The sequence below is a fragment of the Zerene cesonia genome, chromosome 12 (genome assembly GCF_012273895.1).
Source record: "Zerene cesonia ecotype Mississippi chromosome 12, Zerene_cesonia_1.1, whole genome shotgun sequence".
Lineage (NCBI taxonomy): Eukaryota > Metazoa > Arthropoda > Insecta > Lepidoptera > Pieridae > Zerene > Zerene cesonia.
The window spans coordinates 740,519-760,530 of NC_052113.1; the positions used below are offsets into that span (position 1 = coordinate 740,519).

The 20,012-nt window shown below is 33.8% G+C and overlaps 2 protein-coding genes across 2 annotated transcripts in view; both read left to right on the forward strand.

The window, feature by feature from the left end:
• The window catches only part of LOC119830916 (putative inorganic phosphate cotransporter), an 11,327-nt gene extending 7,041 nt beyond the window's left edge, over positions 1–4,286 (forward strand). Inside the window, 3 exon segments of the mRNA XM_038354105.1 lie at positions 1,115–1,120; positions 3,044–3,176; positions 4,261–4,286. Coding sequence (XP_038210033.1) covers positions 1,115–1,120; positions 3,044–3,176; positions 4,261–4,286 — 165 coding nt within the window.
• Positions 4,287–5,753: 1,467 nt separating this feature from the next.
• On the forward strand, positions 5,754–19,213 carry LOC119830740 (putative inorganic phosphate cotransporter). The gene is made up of 11 exons (XM_038353863.1): positions 5,754–5,878; positions 8,339–8,460; positions 12,565–12,744; positions 13,254–13,392; positions 13,694–13,911; positions 14,047–14,196; positions 15,495–15,627; positions 16,491–16,615; positions 17,885–18,004; positions 18,551–18,680; positions 19,090–19,213. The coding sequence occupies exons 1-11, from the start codon at positions 5,845–5,847 to the stop codon at positions 19,143–19,145; spliced, it is 1,407 nt and encodes a 468-aa protein (XP_038209791.1). The 5' UTR covers positions 5,754–5,844; the 3' UTR covers positions 19,146–19,213.
• Positions 19,214–20,012: the final 799 nt, after the last annotated feature.

The following is a 20,012-nucleotide window of genomic DNA, read 5'->3' on the forward strand; positions in this document are numbered from 1 at the left end:
AGTCGAGCACGCTTCGGCACGAATTGGGCCAGCTCGCACCGGGGAAGTACCACACCCCCACAGAAGACTGGCGTGAAACAGCATTCTGCTGTGTTTCGTTCGGTGAGTGGGGGAGCCGGAAGCCCATATCCTTTTCCATCCCCTTCCCAGTCCTTTCCTTTATTCCTCTCGCTAATCCTTTCTTAATCCCTTCCCAATTTAAAGTCGACAATCCATTTGTAGAGGCGTAAGGTCTGTAATCGACTTTACGCCTCTACAAATGTTCATGGGCGGTGGTAGCGCTTACCATCAGGCGTCCCACAAGCTCCATTGCCGACTGTGACATAAAAAAAAGAAAAAAAAAAAAAAAAAGAAGTAAATCATTAATTTCATCTGACATATTTCATGTAGCGATTCATTCCTTATCAAATGTAAACACTCATCATCAGCTCAAACATTTCCACTGCTGGGATACAGGCCTCCTATGAGGATTCAGGCAGTAATCCACCACGCTGGCCAATTTAAAAATCTTTTAATTTCCTGCACGCTCGCCTGGCTTCGAACCCTCGATTTGTCGATTTTAAAGTATACGAAACATCAGAATTTATATTAAAAACCGTTGTAAAGTCTTAGATTTCATTCGAATTTACTAAACCCTACTTAATCATTTTGTATACATATATTTTATTTGTAACCTTTATCCGAACCTATCGAAGCAACTTCACAATTATTACTGTGGCTACATCGATGTCAATCAAAACCCTCTAAATCGAAAGGTTTTCCATAGAAACGTATTAAACCATTCCGGGTCTGAATTGCGTTTAATATCAGCATATTTATTGATGTCGTATTTACAACAATCCTTTGGGATATATTAATATTGGAAGTTATCCAAGATATTTATATATACCATTATATTGTTATAAGCTAGTTTTATTGTCGTTTTGGAATTATTAATATTGATACCAAATCACATTATTTAATTCATTAAAATCTGTTAAGTATAAACGCATATAATTTTATTTAACGGTATTGATTTCAAATGGCATAAATTATCAATACTGAATAATAAATAGGCTAGAAAGGGCGGGGCTTTAAGGATAACAAAAATGCTTTTGGTATTTATCTTTTCCAGGCTAAGGTAAGACGAAGGTTAAGGGAAATATTTAATTAGCGTTATTGTATAATTACTGATAATTTTTTCATCGCAAGCAGCACCTAATTTTAATGATTGTTTTCTTAATAACTGCATGCGTAATAGTTCCGTATCGTATTATCATAACAATAACTTATACTGACTTACCTCCATCAAACGTTTTATCAATAAAATATAACAACACTACGTATAAAGGATGCTTCTATGAAGACAGCGTATTTCTGTATTTGTATCTTCAAATTTCCATTGTTAAGAAATGTTTCGGTATAAAAACTACTGGAACACCAAAAAAATTAAAGAAACAGTTAGTGACATAATGTTCAGATAATTTCTTTCAATACACGTTGTTACCAGAGCAGAAACCCACTTCCTGAATAGATTATAATGTTTACATTAACAAATCGATAGTCTTCTGGTCTTATCGATGGTCCTTTGCTTGGATAAGTGTGATAATTTTCCTTCACTCTCACCAAACTCGTGCTAGCTCTCGAATAAAGGACAGTTAACATATGTTATAATATTTTGCGACAATAACTCAATGAGACTTCTATACTTACACGTTAAACCACTAAACCAATTTGAGGAGATAGACTTAACCTTGAAAACTCTTTCCGTAACCAAACTTTCTGTATCACGGAATTACTTCAGTCATTCAATGAATGAGATAGGATAATGAGTAACCGACATAGGCTAACATTAATTACTGGGTTTAAATTTAATTTTCCATAAACACACAACTGTTCCAATCAAACAATTTAAAATAATAATATCCTCATTCTGTCCTTATATAACACGCTGTATAACATGATATTGAAAGTTTGACAATCACAAGTGCTTGTGAGGTCGCCTTACGCTACGATAAGATTTATATAATAAATGTTATTCGCAATAGATGGCATATGACGCGTCACGTGACGTATATTCGGGAAGTGGAAGATTGAGTTGATCTTATGCATATTATAAAATTTGAACTTAGCATTCAATGTCGTATTTGATATGTGAATTAAATAATACATTGCGCTTTCGTTTCTTGTTATAAAATGCTTAATATATGGGTCGAATGAGTACTCTCCTTTTTTGAAGTCAATTGAAAACTCATATTTGCATGTATCTTTACTACAAAGAAGGTCACTGACCTCTCTGGGAAGGAGGTGCACATTGTTAAATTACGTCCATTAAATAAACAAACGAATATTACTAAATTATTCCCAATGTCATCTTATCTCGGACCAAGCAAATCTTGTTATATGGAAATGAACCACCTGTTAATTACTGTAATAAATATGTTAATTGGAATAAATCGTTCTATAGTAAACGAACATTACTCTTATCTTTTAACATTTTACTAAATCCCACTTTTCAAACGCAACTGTCATGGTCAATTACCAAAACACTATAGAATTATTAACTTTCCCCGCGGCTACGCTCGCGTTAAATTCGGAGTAGTTTCCTAGATGTTCTACATATAAGCCTTCCTCTTAAACCACTCTATTCAAAAAACCCTATCAAAATCCCTTGTGTAGTTTTAAAGATCTAAGCATACATACACATAGGGACAGACGCGGGAAACGATTTTGCTTTATACTATGCAGTGGTTAGACTTTCTCCCTTATTTTATATTATTCTATAACCATTTTCTACAAAAATTAGTAACGACATCCCTGAAGGAACTACTCCAAATTCTATAATAGGACTAAACTATCTATAATAAACTATTTCCTATTAAACCCAAAAACAATCACCTTAAACTGTTGAACACACGGAGTTTTTTAACAGTTTAAAAAACACCCGAGTCAGACCTCCCTTTGTAACGTCGGTTAGCATGAAACAGCAACGATTGCTACAGAGATTGGTCTCTAATACAAGAATTACGACGTGCACTTTAAAAATGTTCAATTTCCTTTACAGACGGATTCCGCTGAATGGAGAAAATGCTTCTTCCTATCGTCTGGCGTGTATTTCTTGACAAACTTGTTCTTTATCCTGTTCGCAACATCGGAGAGACAGTCTTGGAATGATCCAGAAAACAATGAAAAATCTGGTAAGTTTTTTGTTACTGCTATAACAACAAATAGGTAAAAAAACCTCTGAATATTTCAACTGCCTCACTATCACAGTTTATGATATAGCATGATAGCATAGATAGGCAGCAAAACAGATAGACAGACGGATAGCGAAGTCTTAGTAGTAGTCATTAGCACATAAGACATACTCGCCAAAAAATATACCAAAACTCTATATAAATAAATTGTAAGATGGAGTTTCAAAACTATATTTGAACCAGTTTTTAAATTTACCAAAATTGAATGAGACCTGGGAAATTGGTTCATTGCATTCTTTTGAAATTGGTGTATTAAAGTAGTAAAGTGGTGTATAAAGTTAATATATCTTATGATATTCACATGGGATATGTCATTATAATGCTTTTGACGTGAACTAATATCAATACAGTAATTATACTGTCAATTGCATTAAACATTAGGCTCGCGAGACAATAATTACTCTGTAGAATAATAATCAATAATTATGAATGCTAATACATTTTTTACTGGGTTACTGATTATATTGGAAATTGGTATTTAAAATGAAACTATGTGAGGATAACTTTAAGTAAGTTTTAATTACATGTACACTTAATATGAAGCTTTTATAGGCGAGTGCACTTCAGCAATTGTGCTAGTTTACGCGGGGGAAGGTATCATACCCCCACAGAATATCGGGGTCAAACAGTTACTATTTTAAATTATAGTTGACAAAGGAGTTGATATTTCGATAGTAAGCGACGAGCACCGCTGGTTGGATTTTCACATACTAGGTGTAGTTTCATGAAAATCTTAGTATTTTCTTGTGTTTGATTTTACACGAGTATTATACATTTAGTAATTAAAGACTTTTTAACGGATTTACACTTTCTCCTAGTGACCACGCTCGCTGTACAGTGTTCGAATCGTCGGGTTAATAATATAATGTATGGATCGCGTTTTAAATCCGTTAAAAAGTCTTTAATTTCTACATGAGAATCTTGTAAGCGACAAAAGGTTATATAAATTATCACAATGGCGCCAAAGTCAGTTTATATTTTTTTCTATGTAGATTATTAATAATAATCTTTAATTTTGTTACAGATAATAAAACGAACCGCCTTGACTGAGCACGCTGTTATCAATGAACCTCTTTGTACCTGATTTATTAAAATATTGTATTTATTATTTGTGTAATTCTTTCATTGTCCCTTATAAAGATTTCACAATTTTTTAAACTCATATATTAGTATTCGTTTTGCTTAGCAATGGAAGAGTACTAGTAGTAAAGAAATAAAGAGACAATTTTTTACATTGTAAGGGGAAGTGGTGATACATATTTTATCAACAAACTCGCACATCAGTCGGGACTTAATTTATATATTAATAAATAGCTACGCCCTGAGGTTTCACCCGCGCAAGTGCGTATCCCGAAGGAATATCGGAATAAAAAGTCGCCTATATGTTATTCCAGTTGTCCAGCTATCTACGTACCGAATTTTATTGCAATCGGTTCCATTAGTTTTTGCGTGAAAGAGTAACAAACACACACACATCCTTACACACTTTCGCATTTATAATATTAGTAAGATTCTGATGCACACTGTACAAAATATAAGCAATGATGAAATGAATCAAGGATGCTTTTATGTGTTCACAAATAAAAGAAGTAAGAAAATCAAATTAAGCATACAAATTTCCCTTCCTATCCTACCAATATTATACATGCGAAAGTTTTTTGAGTATGTATGTATGTTTGTTACTCTTTCACGCAAAACCTACGGAACCTATTGCAATGAAATTTGGTATGTAGATAGCAGGACAAATGGAATAACACTAGGCAACTTTTTATTCCGGTATTTTCGCGGGATACAGACTTACGCAGGTAAAACCGTGGGGCGCAGCTAGTTATAAATAATATTACAAACCTGTAAGGCTGTATGCATCTGAAGTACACTAAAATACATTTTTACATATCACCGTACGTTATCATTCAATATATTTTTATCTGTTGCGAAATATATTTTTCAGTAGAAATTTTGCTCAGTTTTGGAGAGCATTATGTGAAATGTCATTATGATGATATATTACGTAGTTGTTATTATGTCTTATCACTACATAGTATAAAACAAAGTCGCTTTCTCTGTCCCTATGTCCCTATGTATGCTAAAATCTTTAAAACCCCGCAATGGATTTTAATGATATTTTTACTAGATAGAGAGATTCAAGACGAAAGTTTATAAGTACAATAACATTTTTTAAACTACTGCAAATGAACACGTGTGAAGCCGCAGGCTAAAGCTAGTTTATTATAAATTCACTTCGAAAAGTATGTATTCACGACAGTCCTGCTTCGCATTAAACTATATCGAGGCCAAGTATAAAAATTCAACGCTCACTACAAAAACTGGAAGTATATCCCTTGAGGTTGATATGCTAATAAGTATGTTTAACATGCATTAATTGCACACTCAATAGGTTTTGTTATAATTATCTAACATAATGTACTTACTTGAATTATAAATTTTAAATATTCTATATGATACATTAATTACTTTGTTATAAGTTTTGTAAACACAACATGAGAAATGACAGCAGTCGGTAGCAAGATAGAGGTGTTGGTGGTCGTGTTTGACAGTTCCAAGTGTTTTGTCATGAGATAAAGCCCATAAACTATTCAAAACCAATATGGGTGTCGTGGAAGGTGAAAGTTTACGGCCTAGTGAGTAGTTTTATGTAATTTTATGCATCACGCGAATAAAGCTTTATTCAACTTAATGGTTTTTTGTTTGATGATAGTTTGATCTTAAGCAAGCGCGTGAAACTCTTAGTGTTAAATGTTTGAGTCAGCGTCGGCGCAAAACAATCTAGACTTTTTATGACGTAGGGTTGAGTCCGGGAATTATTAAAAATTAACGTCAGTTTTGGCGCCAAAATAAACAATTAATAGTGTGTATTTTCGCTAGCTGTATATGGATAGAAGATTTAGAATTATAATTAGTTGTTTTTATTATGATAAGAGCGTGTTTAGTAAACAAGCGTTTCATTATAATAACAAATCTTTATTGGGAAACTAAGTAGAGATTACTTCTACAATTCAGACAACCAAACAAACCAGTGCTTTAGCCATATGATATTATTTTTAATAAATCACACTTAGATTGAACAATTTCTCTGAAAAATAAAGTTTTTATCTTTATATACCGACGTACCCAGAAAGCTGAATTTATAGTTTATTTTTTCTATTTGGAAGCTGATGCCTTTTGTGTAATCCCAATTAACTTTGGTCGTTTTCGGATAATTTCAAGGCGGAAGAGGTTTATTAAAATACTTATTTCTTTCTTTAACTCGATAACTCTGTCAGTTATCAACCGATTAGATAGGAAATTACTGTAATTTGATTCCATTTTTTGAATCTGTGATCATACCTAAGGATATCGGTGACCTGTAGGAGAGGTGACATATAAAAATCTATTTCAAAGACGTCATACTTAATGCAAAAACGACTTACGATCTTTAGACCGTAAGTCACAGTTTACTGTGCAAAGGCTTGACGCGGAAGGCATTTGCAGAGGGCTCGAAAAAAATACTCGCAAAAAAGTCGGAAATGAGACGTAGGTTGAAACTCTTTCCTATTGAGACCATATTGGTCTTTTATGTAATTGAGATTACAGTCACAATGGTTATAGAATACCTAATAATGGATTACATTTTCGCATTTTTTTTTCTTTTTTCACAAACCTTACACAAATGCAACTCTATACGGAGACGCCCGGCACCAATGGCGTTTCCCTACTGTATGGTTGTTAGACTGTGGTACGGAGAATGCATTCCTACGCTGAGTTACCGCGGAAAACTTAACTTATTTTAATCAACTTTAAAGGAATAATTATATTGCAATTTATATTACAACAGCAATCAACTCGACAAACAAGAAACGCATTTTTTAAATAACTACGCTATTTGCAACTACGCCTCTATATGTACTTTATAAAAACGGCCCACTCTTGTTGAAATAAAAACAATTAAATTATAAAAATGGTCTATTAAATAAATCCTATCCTTGCCTTTCATAGTTTTATTTTCTAATTCGTTAGCTATCATCCTAATCCAGATAGAGACAAAATCAACAAACCAATAAAACTACATGCCTTGTGAGAACTAGACAAAATTGAAGTAGGCCACATAAGGCAACAGATTTCAAATAAAAAAAAGAATTATTTAAATTGGTGCAAGCATTCGAAAGTTCTGACACAAAAAAATGCAATGGAAACCTTCTTTTTTAAATCGTTTGAAAATATTCAGCCGTTGTTCATCACTACATAGCATAAAACAAAGTCGCTTTCTCTGTCCCTATGTCCCTATGTACGCTTATATCTCTAAAACCACGCAACGGATTTTAGTGGGATTTTTTAATAGATAGAGTGATACAAGATAGTTTATATGTATAATAACATCTATTAAACTACTCAGAATATTTGGTATATATGAACCTAATTTCTATAGATTTTATATAATTTTTCCAAATCATTGTCTTATTATACAAAACAATAAACATATAATTGAACGCAGTATTGGATCTTTATTCCAAGAGTTACTTTGGCCTTTAACTGCCTAGATAATGATTAATTCAACTAAAGGGCATCCACTAATGATTGTATGCTGGGTTCAAAGAACACTTACTTGGATGTAATCTTATATCATTAGCTATATTGCATTGTTTACATAATAAAATAAAAAAATTTAAATTGTTAAGTGCTAATGTTATAATTGCGAGAGTGTGTTTTTTTTTGTTTACCGGCATATCCGGACATGTGACATCTGCCAACCCGCACTTGGTCAGCGTGGTGGATTATGGCCTGAATCCTTATTGGAGGTCTGTGTCCTAGCAGTGGGAAGATATATGGGCTGATCATGATGATAGGGACTATGCGTATAGCTAGTTTTACATAAATCACTAGACATTCGTCTCGGCTTCGCTCAGATATCGAGACTCCTGTTTTATCCCAAGGGAGCATTTAATCGGGATAAAAGTATCCTATCACCCAAGTCAGGTCATACCTCGCCTGTATACCAAAATTCATCAAAATAAGCATCATCAGTTCAGTAGTTTTAGCGTGATTGTCGGACAAACAAACAAACCTTTCACATTTATAATATTAGTGTGATATTTATTTTTCAGAGGGCCTTGGGGTCCGGCATGCACAGACCTTCCTTCTATTCATGGCCATGCTACTGGCTTTCTCCATGCGCGTCAACATAAGCATGGCTATCGTCGACATGACCAATGATAAAAATGAAACGGTGAGAGAAACATTATTTTAGTATTATATAGACTTAAGAATAGAGGAATATTTGAATTTCAATGTGATAGATTGAACATGACATGTAAGAGTTTATAGCTCAATGTAGAGAACGAAAGAAGATCAGATATGCTTGAAGACATTATTTCATTTAAATACTTAATTTTGCTTAAATACAATATATCACACAAAATACTTAACCTAAAAATGACGCTGCAGCGGCTTTATCACATCTAAGTAATCTCTTTCTTCTCTTATTCTTCTATCACATTCTATCAATTTATATCTTTCTTGATGTTTTGCTGTATGTCTAGGTGTGTTTAAGACTATCAGATTTTATTTCTAGCTCTCCAGGGAGCTGTGTACTAGTAAAAATCTTTTGTTGCCCTCATACATTTAAAGCTCACAGTAAATACAATAAAAAGAAATAAGAAAAGACATATATTTTAATGGCATGGCACACAAAATAGTCCATACATAACATACAAAACAAGGATAATTTTTAAAAATTGTCAAATCAATATATACATATTTAAAAAAATATTAAACTCTGATAACTGGTTGGTAACTGGCCACATGTTAAACATGAAGGTTATATAATAAAAATAATAAAAAGGTCACTGCTATTGCAGTATTTATTTTGTAGAACAATTACTGAAAACAGATAACTTTATTATAAAACGTAGTGATTTAAAAATAAAACTTATCACACGAAAAACTTAATAAAACAGTCATTAAAATTTACTCATTAAACATAAGGTCAAAATAATGTATAGAAATAACAAATTAGATGAATTATCTGTTAAGTTTTACAAGCAGGAGGTTATCTCGGAGTGGCGTCGTGGGTTAATATGAAAATGATAGAACGTGTTTATCATTATAGCAAAATTTCCATTAAGTATAGAAACGTATGTTATTATACGACGTAAATAATAATTCTTTTCTACGAAACAGGTCACCGACTTCCCTGGTCACTACTTAAAAATAAGACCAAATGACATTGCCTTTATTTCTTCTTAGCTATTTGATAATCACTTTTAAACGTGCTTATAGTATCGTTTAAGTGTGGGTATCCAATGTGTCAGGTTTTGACAAGTTTAATACTTGATGATAAATTCCTTATACTTTTTCGATATGTGTTATCAAAAGGAAGATTGTAAACTGTATCACTTTGAACTCGTGTCATTCGGTATCATTGGCTTCTATCATATATTTTTATCATACAAGTACGTTATGCAGTTTAAGGGAGCTGGATGCCCATATCTTTTTCCTTTTCAGTCCCAGTCCATTCCTTCTTTCCACTCGCCCATTTTTTTTCCCCTTTCCCCATTAAGCAGCGGAGTCGCAGAGGAATTGCAAAGACTGCGAATAGTCATGGGCGGTGGTGATCGCTTACCTTCAGACGAATCACCAGCTCTGTTGCCCGCTATGACTAAAAAATGCACAATTAATATACTTGGCTATAAAATCAAAGCAAGAATAAGATTTGGTTCCAAATTTAGGCGTAACGTCTCTTTAGGAGAAGTACAAAACATACCCAAAAGGTAAAACGAGTCTTAAAATAACTTATTACTAAGACTTCACTGTCCGTCTATCAGTTTGTCTTTCTATGTCGGATACTCAGTATGCGTGTCCGTAAGATGGAACAATAATAAAAAGCAAAGGTTAAGCAACAGTGGAACAGTTATAAATTGGACAGGAAACCAATTATTGCTGCAGTATCTTTTTTCTACGAAACTCCTAGTGTAGCGGTTAGCACTAGATTGATTGTTTATTCTTCAAAGATAAATATATTCCCGAATACTCACCACGTTTAATCCAAGCTAATTAGCTAGCTAGTAGAGCTAGTAGACACGTCAATTAGAAGACTGTTACAAAGATTTCGCGCTAAGCCGTCTGATGTAAACAATATTGAAACCATTAGATACCATACAATTGGAATGTAATTTTTCTAATCACTTTTAAAAGTACTGAGCGAGAGACGGGAGTTTTAATAGCCAGGATAAGTGAGACGTGACTGAGTTAATGAATTTGTCCCAAGTTTAATGCAGCGCTTGAATGAGAAACAAATTGAATTATACAAAACTTAGGACGTGGCACGACGGCGACATTTCTATTAAGCAATCAGATTAACTTATTTTGAATGAAATCGAGGTATGCGTTTGATTTAGAGGAATTTGTAGAAACTGATACCGACAAATTCCTTAAAACTTTTTTTTGTTCATTAAAAAAAATCGGTCAAATTCAAGTCGAAAGTAGAACATGAGTTTTCTATATAAATAAAATATAAATGAGGCATAAAGGGAAAGTGCAAAAACTTGGGTCATCCAATTTATGGCCGTGCCAACCGTTGCTTAACCTTGACCATTGTTATAGCGACAGCAAATATACACCATTTCTGATGATTACACAATCACAGTTCATGAGTTACAGCCTGGAGACAGACGGACAGACAGTCAGACACAGAGTGACAGATAGACAAACGGAACATTGAAGTCTAAGCGGGATCATATAACCAATAACAGGGTCCCGGAACGGATACGGAATCCTAATACAGAGTTGCATTGTATAAATATATGTCTTCGAGAGATTTAACTTCTCTAAAATGACGCAAAATCTTGCGTAAGTCGCGTGCTAAATTCGCTTGCAATAAAATGAATAAACGCGGATATTGATACAAGAGGTTAGCCTCTCCGCAAACGTGTTTCAAGTAGTTCTAACCATGACCGACTGCCGGGGTGACACCGGACTTAAAAGTAAAATAAATAGCAAGTTAAACGGCGCTTATTAAGTATGTAATAATGCAATGATTATTTTTTTAACAAATAAAAACGAGCGAACATCTACATCCGCAATAATATTATAAAAAGAACAAATTTGATTGCTTGTTTGTTATGAATGGACTCCGAAACTACTGGACTGATTTAACAAATTCAAAACCATTAAAAGATGAACGAAAGCTAATTTTAACGAGTCGGACTATATATATAAACTTACAATGGTGGGAATACACAAAAAATTGGCCACACATAAATTTTATGACCGTGCTCATCAATGCTTGACGTTGATTTTTTAAAGCGGCAACAGAAATGCCTCCATGCAAATTTCAGATGTAGCCTGGTAATTGACGGACGGATAGACAGATAGTCTTAGTAATACTTACTTACTTACTCCTGTGACGCGGAAACCCCGTCGTGGGTCTTGACCTCTTAGACGAGAACTCTCCATCTTGCCCGGTCCAGTTCTTGCCAATTGATGGATTTTAGCACGCGCAGGTCCCCTTCAGCCCGATCGCGCCAGCGATACTTAGGTAGTCTAACCGGGCGTCGACCCAATGGTCTTAGTAATAAGGTCACATTTTACCCTCTGAGTGCGGAATCCTAAAAAGCGACACAGTTCAAAACTGGTCCTATTTAAATAAGTATCTTTGGACATGTTTTAACAGAATCGATTTAGATGTGAATTAGAAATTCGCATTTTGCCACCATTTTATTTGCATTTAAAGCATTTTGGAAAGTATATGCAATTACCTATATACATTGAACGTCACTTTTAAAATAAAAAATATGTTTTTTTTTTTCATTAGGTACTTGTCTCATCCAAATAGCGTGTAAATAAAACGAATGATGTTAGTCTTTTCAAGCAACAAAATCCCGTAAAGTTAGGTACAATCAGTTCATATGATATTTTTATTTATAGCTACTATAGATCCGTCCGCTTCGCCTATGTAACATAGCTTATAAGATCATGTATGTCACTCTGAAGCCTGTACGAACTGCATGTATATCAACACATAAGTCGTATAATTCGCCCCGTGTGAAACAATGACAAACAAACACGATTTCGTTTTTATAATATTAGTAGTGTTAATCACAAAAAAATGCTTGTCAACCGACTACGAAAACAGGAGGAAGTTATCAAAACGACTGTCTTTTTTGTATCTTCTTATTGGGAGAACCCATTTCCCAAATCCCAAATTTAGTCTAATTCTGAAGATTTCCCGCCGATTTTGTTTTTGGTTATAAATAATTATTTGTATTCATAACTTGTAAATCATTTTTCTTTCATTAATATCCTTTTCAATATTAAAAGTCTCTCTTTGCAGTATTTCGACTGGAGCTACAGTATCCAGTCCATGGTTCTCTCCTCCTTCTTCTGGGGCTACGTGATCCTTCAGATACCTGGAGGTGTGCTCGCGAGGAAATTCGGAGGAAAAGTGCTGATCACGATCTCTATTGGCGTGAACTCTTTGCTGTCTTTATTGATGCCATTTTTAGCTAAAATTGTGAGTATAAATTATTTAAAGATTCATTTAAGTAGTCAATAATCTAATTCGCGCCTATAAGGGTTCTGCACAAATCGGCTAAAGGGCAACTGCAATAAATTTTGGTCACCCAGCCAATTTATGACCGCTCTAGCCGCTGCTTCACCTCAATTTTTTTATTTTTTATTAAAACAGTAACAGATTTACATCTTCTCTGAAAATTTCAAACGTCTCATAATCATGGGTCACGAGACATAGCCTGAAGCCACAAACTGATAGATAGACAGACGGACCGTCAGACAGCCAAACAAACGTTTTTCCCTGCGGGACCGAATAGGATGAGAATCCCATAGAATTCCTGCAATTTGCTAGGGTAATTGATTCATACGTCAATTTAGATTAGCTTGAAATTAGTGCAGTAGCATTTTCGTTAAAGTAACCTATCACTTAAAATCCCTACCTCACCAAAGAGTTACTTCAGTAACTATGGTAACTCCGATTTAAATCGTCTTTTATTTAAAAATTTCCAGGGAGGTTGGCAATTAGTGATCCTTTGTAGAACTCTTCAGGGTCTGACACAAGCTTTTGTTTATCCTTCCATGCACCATTTAGTAAGCCAGTGGGTTCCACTAGAAGAAAAGGGCACACTCACCACTATTATTTATGCTGGTAAGTTGTAGCTTAAAATAAGTGAAATGGGTAAAAAATTCTGAGTAGCAGAGAAAATGCAAAAAATGCCCAAAATAATGCAATGTTTTAGTCCTGTTTAGATTTAGAGCTGATTATAAATGTTTAGATTCGGATGTGAAATGAAAATGATGAAAATCTTTCAATTTATTTGAAAATAAATAATATATTCTCTTACATGAGATTTTTAGAATTTTCCAAATACACCACAACTGTAATGCTAATGCTGCTAATAATGCTAAAATATTTTTAGTAGAATATGATACCGAGATTTAATTTTTAGGAGCTCAGCTCGGAATTGCTCTACAACTGATAGCGTCAGGCTTCCTGGCAGAGGCTTGGGGTTGGCAGGCGATCTTCTACGCGACTGGCAGTTTGGGGATGGTGTGGACAGTGGTATACATTTTCATTGGTGGTGCTTGCCCAGAAGACTCGAAGTTGATATCGCAAGAGGAGTTACTGTATATACGAACCTCGTTAGGAAGACTGGGCGAACCAAAGGTGAGGAAAAATATGTTAGGTTTTATTTTCTTGTATGAAAACGTCCAAGTGAAATATAAAATTAATGAGTTTGTGTTTAATTTTAGTATAATGTGAATTACCCCAGGATATTCATTTATTATATATTTATTCCAGCGCTTCCGGACTCCTTGGTCCAAAATATTCCTTTGCTTACCGTTTTGGGCGGCCGTGGTCGGCCACTGCGGTCAGAATTGGGGCTTCTTCACCCTTATGACTGAAATGCCAACGTATATGGCTAAGGTGCTCGATGTTAATTTAACAAAGGTGCGTATGTATATAGTATGAAATTAATTAATAGCTATTATTTTCTTTAAATACGATGTGAAATATCAGATAATGATACAAAATCCTTACTAATATTATAAATGCGAAAGCAATTCTGTCTGTATGTCTGTTACGCTTTCACACCTAAACCACTGAACCAATTTTTTTCTAATTCCAAACTTGGGAAAGGACATAGGATAATTTTTGTCTCGAAAAAAATGGTAGAAGGAGTTGTATAGGGAGATGAAAGCGATATAACCGAATTCCACGCGGGCGAAGCCGAGGGCGGAAAGCTAGTATAATAATATACTCAGCACTATTCAGATATAATAGAAAAGATTATTTGATCATTAAAAAGAACTAGACAACACAATCCCTCACACACTTAAAACTGTTATTAAATTGTGAAGTGCTGGTAAAATACTAGTTAAAAGAAACAAACATTACAGATATAGGTTAAAGGTATATTCGCATGGCTGAGAAATTTTATCGGTCAAACCAAGTTAAATATTTACCAAAATAAATTCAACTTTACTATATTGGATTAAAGTCGGATCTATGTTGCACCAAAAGTCCACTTAGAACGTTTTTGTCACTAACTAGTCATAATGATTGAAGTAAAAATTAAATTGTATTGTTTGTAAGTTCGAAGTGTAATCCAATGATTTGGGAAACCACGCATTTTGAAAAGGAAATGTATGTATAATGGTAGTTTTACGTGTATTTCTAAAATTAATAGGACGTGCGATGAACAACCTGACTGATTCACCTTTTAAATAAAGATCAGTTCATCCGATCCGGAATTATGATAACACAGACACGTCAAACTTAAACCCCCCCAATATTTATAGGGCTTAAGAAAAAAACAATAATTTAAATTTATTCTAAAGCATCAGATCTATCTATACCACGGATAATATGTCTATAATAATATGAAACATTATGAAGTACTAGTGTCTGAAATAGGTCTTTGACAGAGCTGTACTACATATCTAGTCTACACCATAATTATATGTATCTATACAAGACGCTCGTCCTCCTCCTCCCTGATATCAATATTCCTGTTTTATCCCAAGAGAGCATTTCATCGGGATAAAAATGATCCTATCACTCATAACCGTGTCTGTATACCAAATTTCATCAACATCCGTTTAATCATGCCAGCGTGATCGACAATCGTCCAAACAGATGATAGTGTGATTATAACCTTTTTACAGTACACACATATAATAGCTATATAATACACATATACCGCTTAACTGTAAACTTGACCTAATTTATCTTTAATTTACTTTCAGAACGGTGTGCTGTCTTCATTACCGTATTTAGCGATGTACGCTTTGAGCTTCCCCATGGGAATTATGACGGATTTAATCGTCAGGAAGGATTGGCTTAGTGTATCGAATACCAGGAAATTATCTAACTCCATAGGTATACAACAATACTCACTTAATTGTAAATATTCAGACTTCGACGAAATGATACTCGAAACAACGAATAAATTTGAATAAAAGAATAGTAATTGGAGATTTCTAATAGCGCCATCTAGTATCAAAATAAGTAATGTTTAAACATACTCATACATTTTATGCGATTCATAAACCTACTAGTTATGTATCTATTGATATGATAGTTAAATACGTATGTTTAGAACGTATAATTTTTAATCTTTCGTTGATTACACTATTGCCTCCACTGGAACTAAACGGGTTTAAACTAACGGTTTCTAGTAGCGGAGGCTCTGAACTGTTCGGTGTTCGAATGTAAAGTGAAAAGAAAGACAGACCCCGCATAGTTCCAGTTCTGGGATTGGGAGTATTGGGAGTGGGATTTATTCATTCCATAAGACTTCTTTCAGGAGCGCTTTTTATTAATTTAACATTTACCATACCATCATCTCGGGTCTTAAAGTTACTACTATAGTAGTAAGTATAGTTAGTTTTAGTTTAGTAGTTAATTTATGATTTTAGTGAGTTTTTATTATGTTCTATTAAATCTAGTAATAGGTATCGTTTTTTATATCAATCTGAAACTTTTTAACCGACGTTTCCAGAAAGAACAAAAGAGGCAAATTTCCCCCATTTAAACGTAATTCTTTTTATTACTATTACTCCATAACTCCGTGTGTGTTCATCCGATGGGCGTGATTATTTTCGTATAGGATTTTTGTCATTCGGTCCAATTTTGGAATCTGGTTTGGTACCTCCCTCCTCCCATCGGACGTCAGTGACCATTTTGAAGACATTAATGATTTCATCACAAGACAGTGTTAGAGAACTGGTTTACATTTACAGGTCTTTGGGGTCCAGCCATTGCTTTGATAGGTCTATCTTACATACCTGAAGGAAATATGACACTCGCGGTGATCATGCTGACAGTAACCGTTGGTATAAATGCTGGTCAATACACTGGATACATGGTAAATAAAGAAATAGATTTTTTATTAATTAAACACAACCTTTATAATACATAAATATTATAAATGTAATATATGAAACAGGTATTACAAATCTTTAGCGTACAAAAAGATCTCTTAGCATTTTTCATTCATTTGGCATTAGTCACAGAATAAATAAACAATGGAATATAAGATGTTAAAGGTAAAACGCTTATAATATAAAAGTATGTCTCCAACATAACATAAGTGGCCATATTTTAACAGGGTAAAGTAATCATTGTATTTTTTTCCCCTTTTATTATAGTTGCTTCATGACGTAACAACATTGAATTGCTTTTGTTTTCCATCAGGCGTTTTACATTACACAGATTACGTGTGGCAAAGAGTTGCCATAAACCAAAAAACACAGAATATCGCTTTGTTAAAAGGGCGGGAAATTCTATTCAAAAACTTCCTTTTCTGTATACGAAATATGGTGTGTAAAGTACATATTATTTGCAAATATCATAACGAAGTCTTGGAAGTATGAAAAAACATACAGTAATGATATTATTTACGGCACAGATAAAGTTAGTTGGTAAATAAATATAAGGAATACTTGAGCTTCGTCCTACACATGTTACTTTCTTATATATATCATCGTCAGAAATGGTGGTAGTGAGTCGCCACCACCCATGAATATTAAGAGAGGCGCAAGATAGATTGCTTTACTCCTCCACAAATGGATAGCCGACTTCATGTTAGAAAACGATTAAGACGAGAGAAATAAAGGAAAGGACTGGGACGAGTAAGGAAAGGGATACATGCCTCCAAACGAAACACAGTATGATGCTATTGTCTGAAGCTGATCTTCTGTGGGGGCATCGTACCTCGCCCGTACGAGCTGGCCCAATTTCTACCATAGCGTGCTCGACTAAATGACTTTCCTACACTAAAAGACTTTCGTTATTACTTACTATTTACTCGCTCTTAAAGAGTAATTCGTTTGGTAGCTGTAGGTATCTGATAGCTGAACATGAGATAATATGTTTTATATTTATGTATTGACATTACACATTGTGTTATCGAACTTATAGCCCATAGAACAAAATATTACAATAAGCCTACAAGTATTTTTACATTTGTTTCATGTGGTTATTTTAAATATTATTGAACGTAATAAAAGTACCCACTTCAGACGTTCTAATTTATTTTTGTTTCTTTTTTTGTTTGTACGTCCGCTTCTCTATTTGTGCGAGTGCAATAAAGTATTTATTTTATTAAATCGTAAATAATAAAATTAAATTTCAGCTTGTATTCATCGACCTGGCACCGAACTTCGTGGCAAACCTTATGGGCATATCAAATTTCGTAGCAAACATCGTGTCTATTATAGCTCCTCTAGTATGCGGCTTTATTATCAAAGATGAAGTAAGTTATTCGAATAAATGTAGTTAAAAATGATTTAAATACGGAATTAATTAGATTGTCTCACGTGCTCTTATACAGAGTAAACGTAAAGAATATTTGTAGATCACTCTCTGGAATCCTACTATCCTACTTTCTACTTCCTAATAATATTATAAATGCGAAAGTTTGTAAGGATGTGTGTGTGTTTGTTGCTCTTTCACGCAAAAACTACTGAACCGATTGCAATGAAATTTGGTACGTAGATAACTGGACAACTTGAATAACATATATGCAACTGTTTATCCTGATATTCCTATGGGATACGGACTTACGCGGGTGAAACATCGGGGAGCAGCTAGTATAATATAAACTCATAAAATTATTGTATTGGCATTGATAAGCGTACGAAGTTAAATTAAATCTATTACTTTAAAGACTCGTAAATTAGTCGTGAATTGATTGTTTAACGTTTATTTATTGTTTAATTGATTGCATAATGACAATATTTATTTTGTTTGTTCCTTTCTTTCTAATGAATAAATAAAACATAAATATGATATGTTTCAGTCCGACCCAGCGGAGTGGAGAAAGGTTTTCTTCTTGGCTTCAGCTGTGTATTTCTTCACCAATCTATTCTTCATTCTATTCACCACGTCAGATAGACGACCGTGGAATGACCCTGAAGAAGAGGATGTGGGTTAGTTGGTGCACTTCATATAAACTTTAGCTTAAAAAGAATGATAGTATTTTTGACAAAAAACTTAAACGCCTTCAAATTGTCAGAACTTCACCAAATTTAGATGGGACCACACTGGGGCACCAGTAGTACCTATACCAAAAAAAAAACAGTCGAGCCTCTTCCACTTTTTTGAAGTCGGTTACAATGTTCTCCTTACATAGACATTTTATTATAAGACTAGCTGTTCGTTTTAGTTCGTGGTAGCTATATAGCCTATTTTGAAATCAGTGTGGTTTTTTTAATGTCATAGCTGCTACGAGGGTGAGGAAAATAAAACGGATTTGACGTGAACATATTACAAGCATACTAACCAATCTTTCCTTTTATAAAATTAATATAGATAATTAATGATATAATCCTTTTTCAGAAACAAAACAAGATACAACAAAGGCATCGGAAAAGGAAAGCACCGTTCATATGTGAAGAGAGAAGTACAAGCCATCAATTGTTATTTATTTTTGTACCTGACTGTGATGACATAGTGTAAATATTTATGTGAATAATAAAACTATTAAGTATTGTCCAAATTCATTAATTTCTTTATTTCACTTAACTGATGATGAAAACTGAATCTGAAGATCTCATAGAAGCGTTCCAAGCGTTATAAGATTAACATGGAGAAATAATTCACAATATGAAACTAAATAAATCATATGTCAATGTAAAATGAGTAAAACATTTTACGCAAAATAATATTCACTTATGTGAATTGAAAAACGATCTAGATGGTATCCAATTCAAAACGATCAAAAAATTTAATAATACCAGCAGATTTTCGTTAGCGTTAGTCGTGTATTGTAGAGGGATTTTGTTTTCTAGTATCTATAAAATTTAAGGGAAATTCAATTTGAGTAATTATTTAGTATATCAATTGAAGATGCTAAAATGGTACCTATAAAATGAACACATTTTATGTGAATGTGAATAAGTGCGATTAAATGTAAACAGTTCAATCAAAAGTTAGACGACATGTGACATTTGCTAACCCACAATCCAGCGAGGCGGATTATTCCTTGAACGCTCAAAAAGGCGGCATGTCCATGCAATGGGAACAAATATAGACTGATGAGGATAAATTAAAAAAATAAAGCATTTACGAATTTAGTATTACGATACCTACTCCAAAGGGGTTTTTTTATATTTTTATTTTATTTTATTGAGGCTCATTAGCAATGGTACATCGATACATTAACATGAGATGATACAAAAAATTATATACATATATATACCTAGTCTTGCCATAAATATTGTAATAAAGAAAAAAGAAAATTGTTAACTGCAAATAACATT

Bases quoted from the DNA above. Each gene is read 5' to 3' on its own strand.
- LOC119830740 (XM_038353863.1), top strand. From the start codon at position 5,845: ATGGGTGTCGTGGAAGGTGAAAGTTTACGGCCTA. The intron at 8,461-12,564 runs GTGAGAGAAACA...CTCTCTTTGCAG, and splicing joins CCAATGATAAAAATGAAACG to TATTTCGACTGGAGCTACAG. The intron at 18,681-19,089 runs GTTAGTTGGTGC...ATCCTTTTTCAG, and splicing joins CCCTGAAGAAGAGGATGTGG to AAACAAAACAAGATACAACA.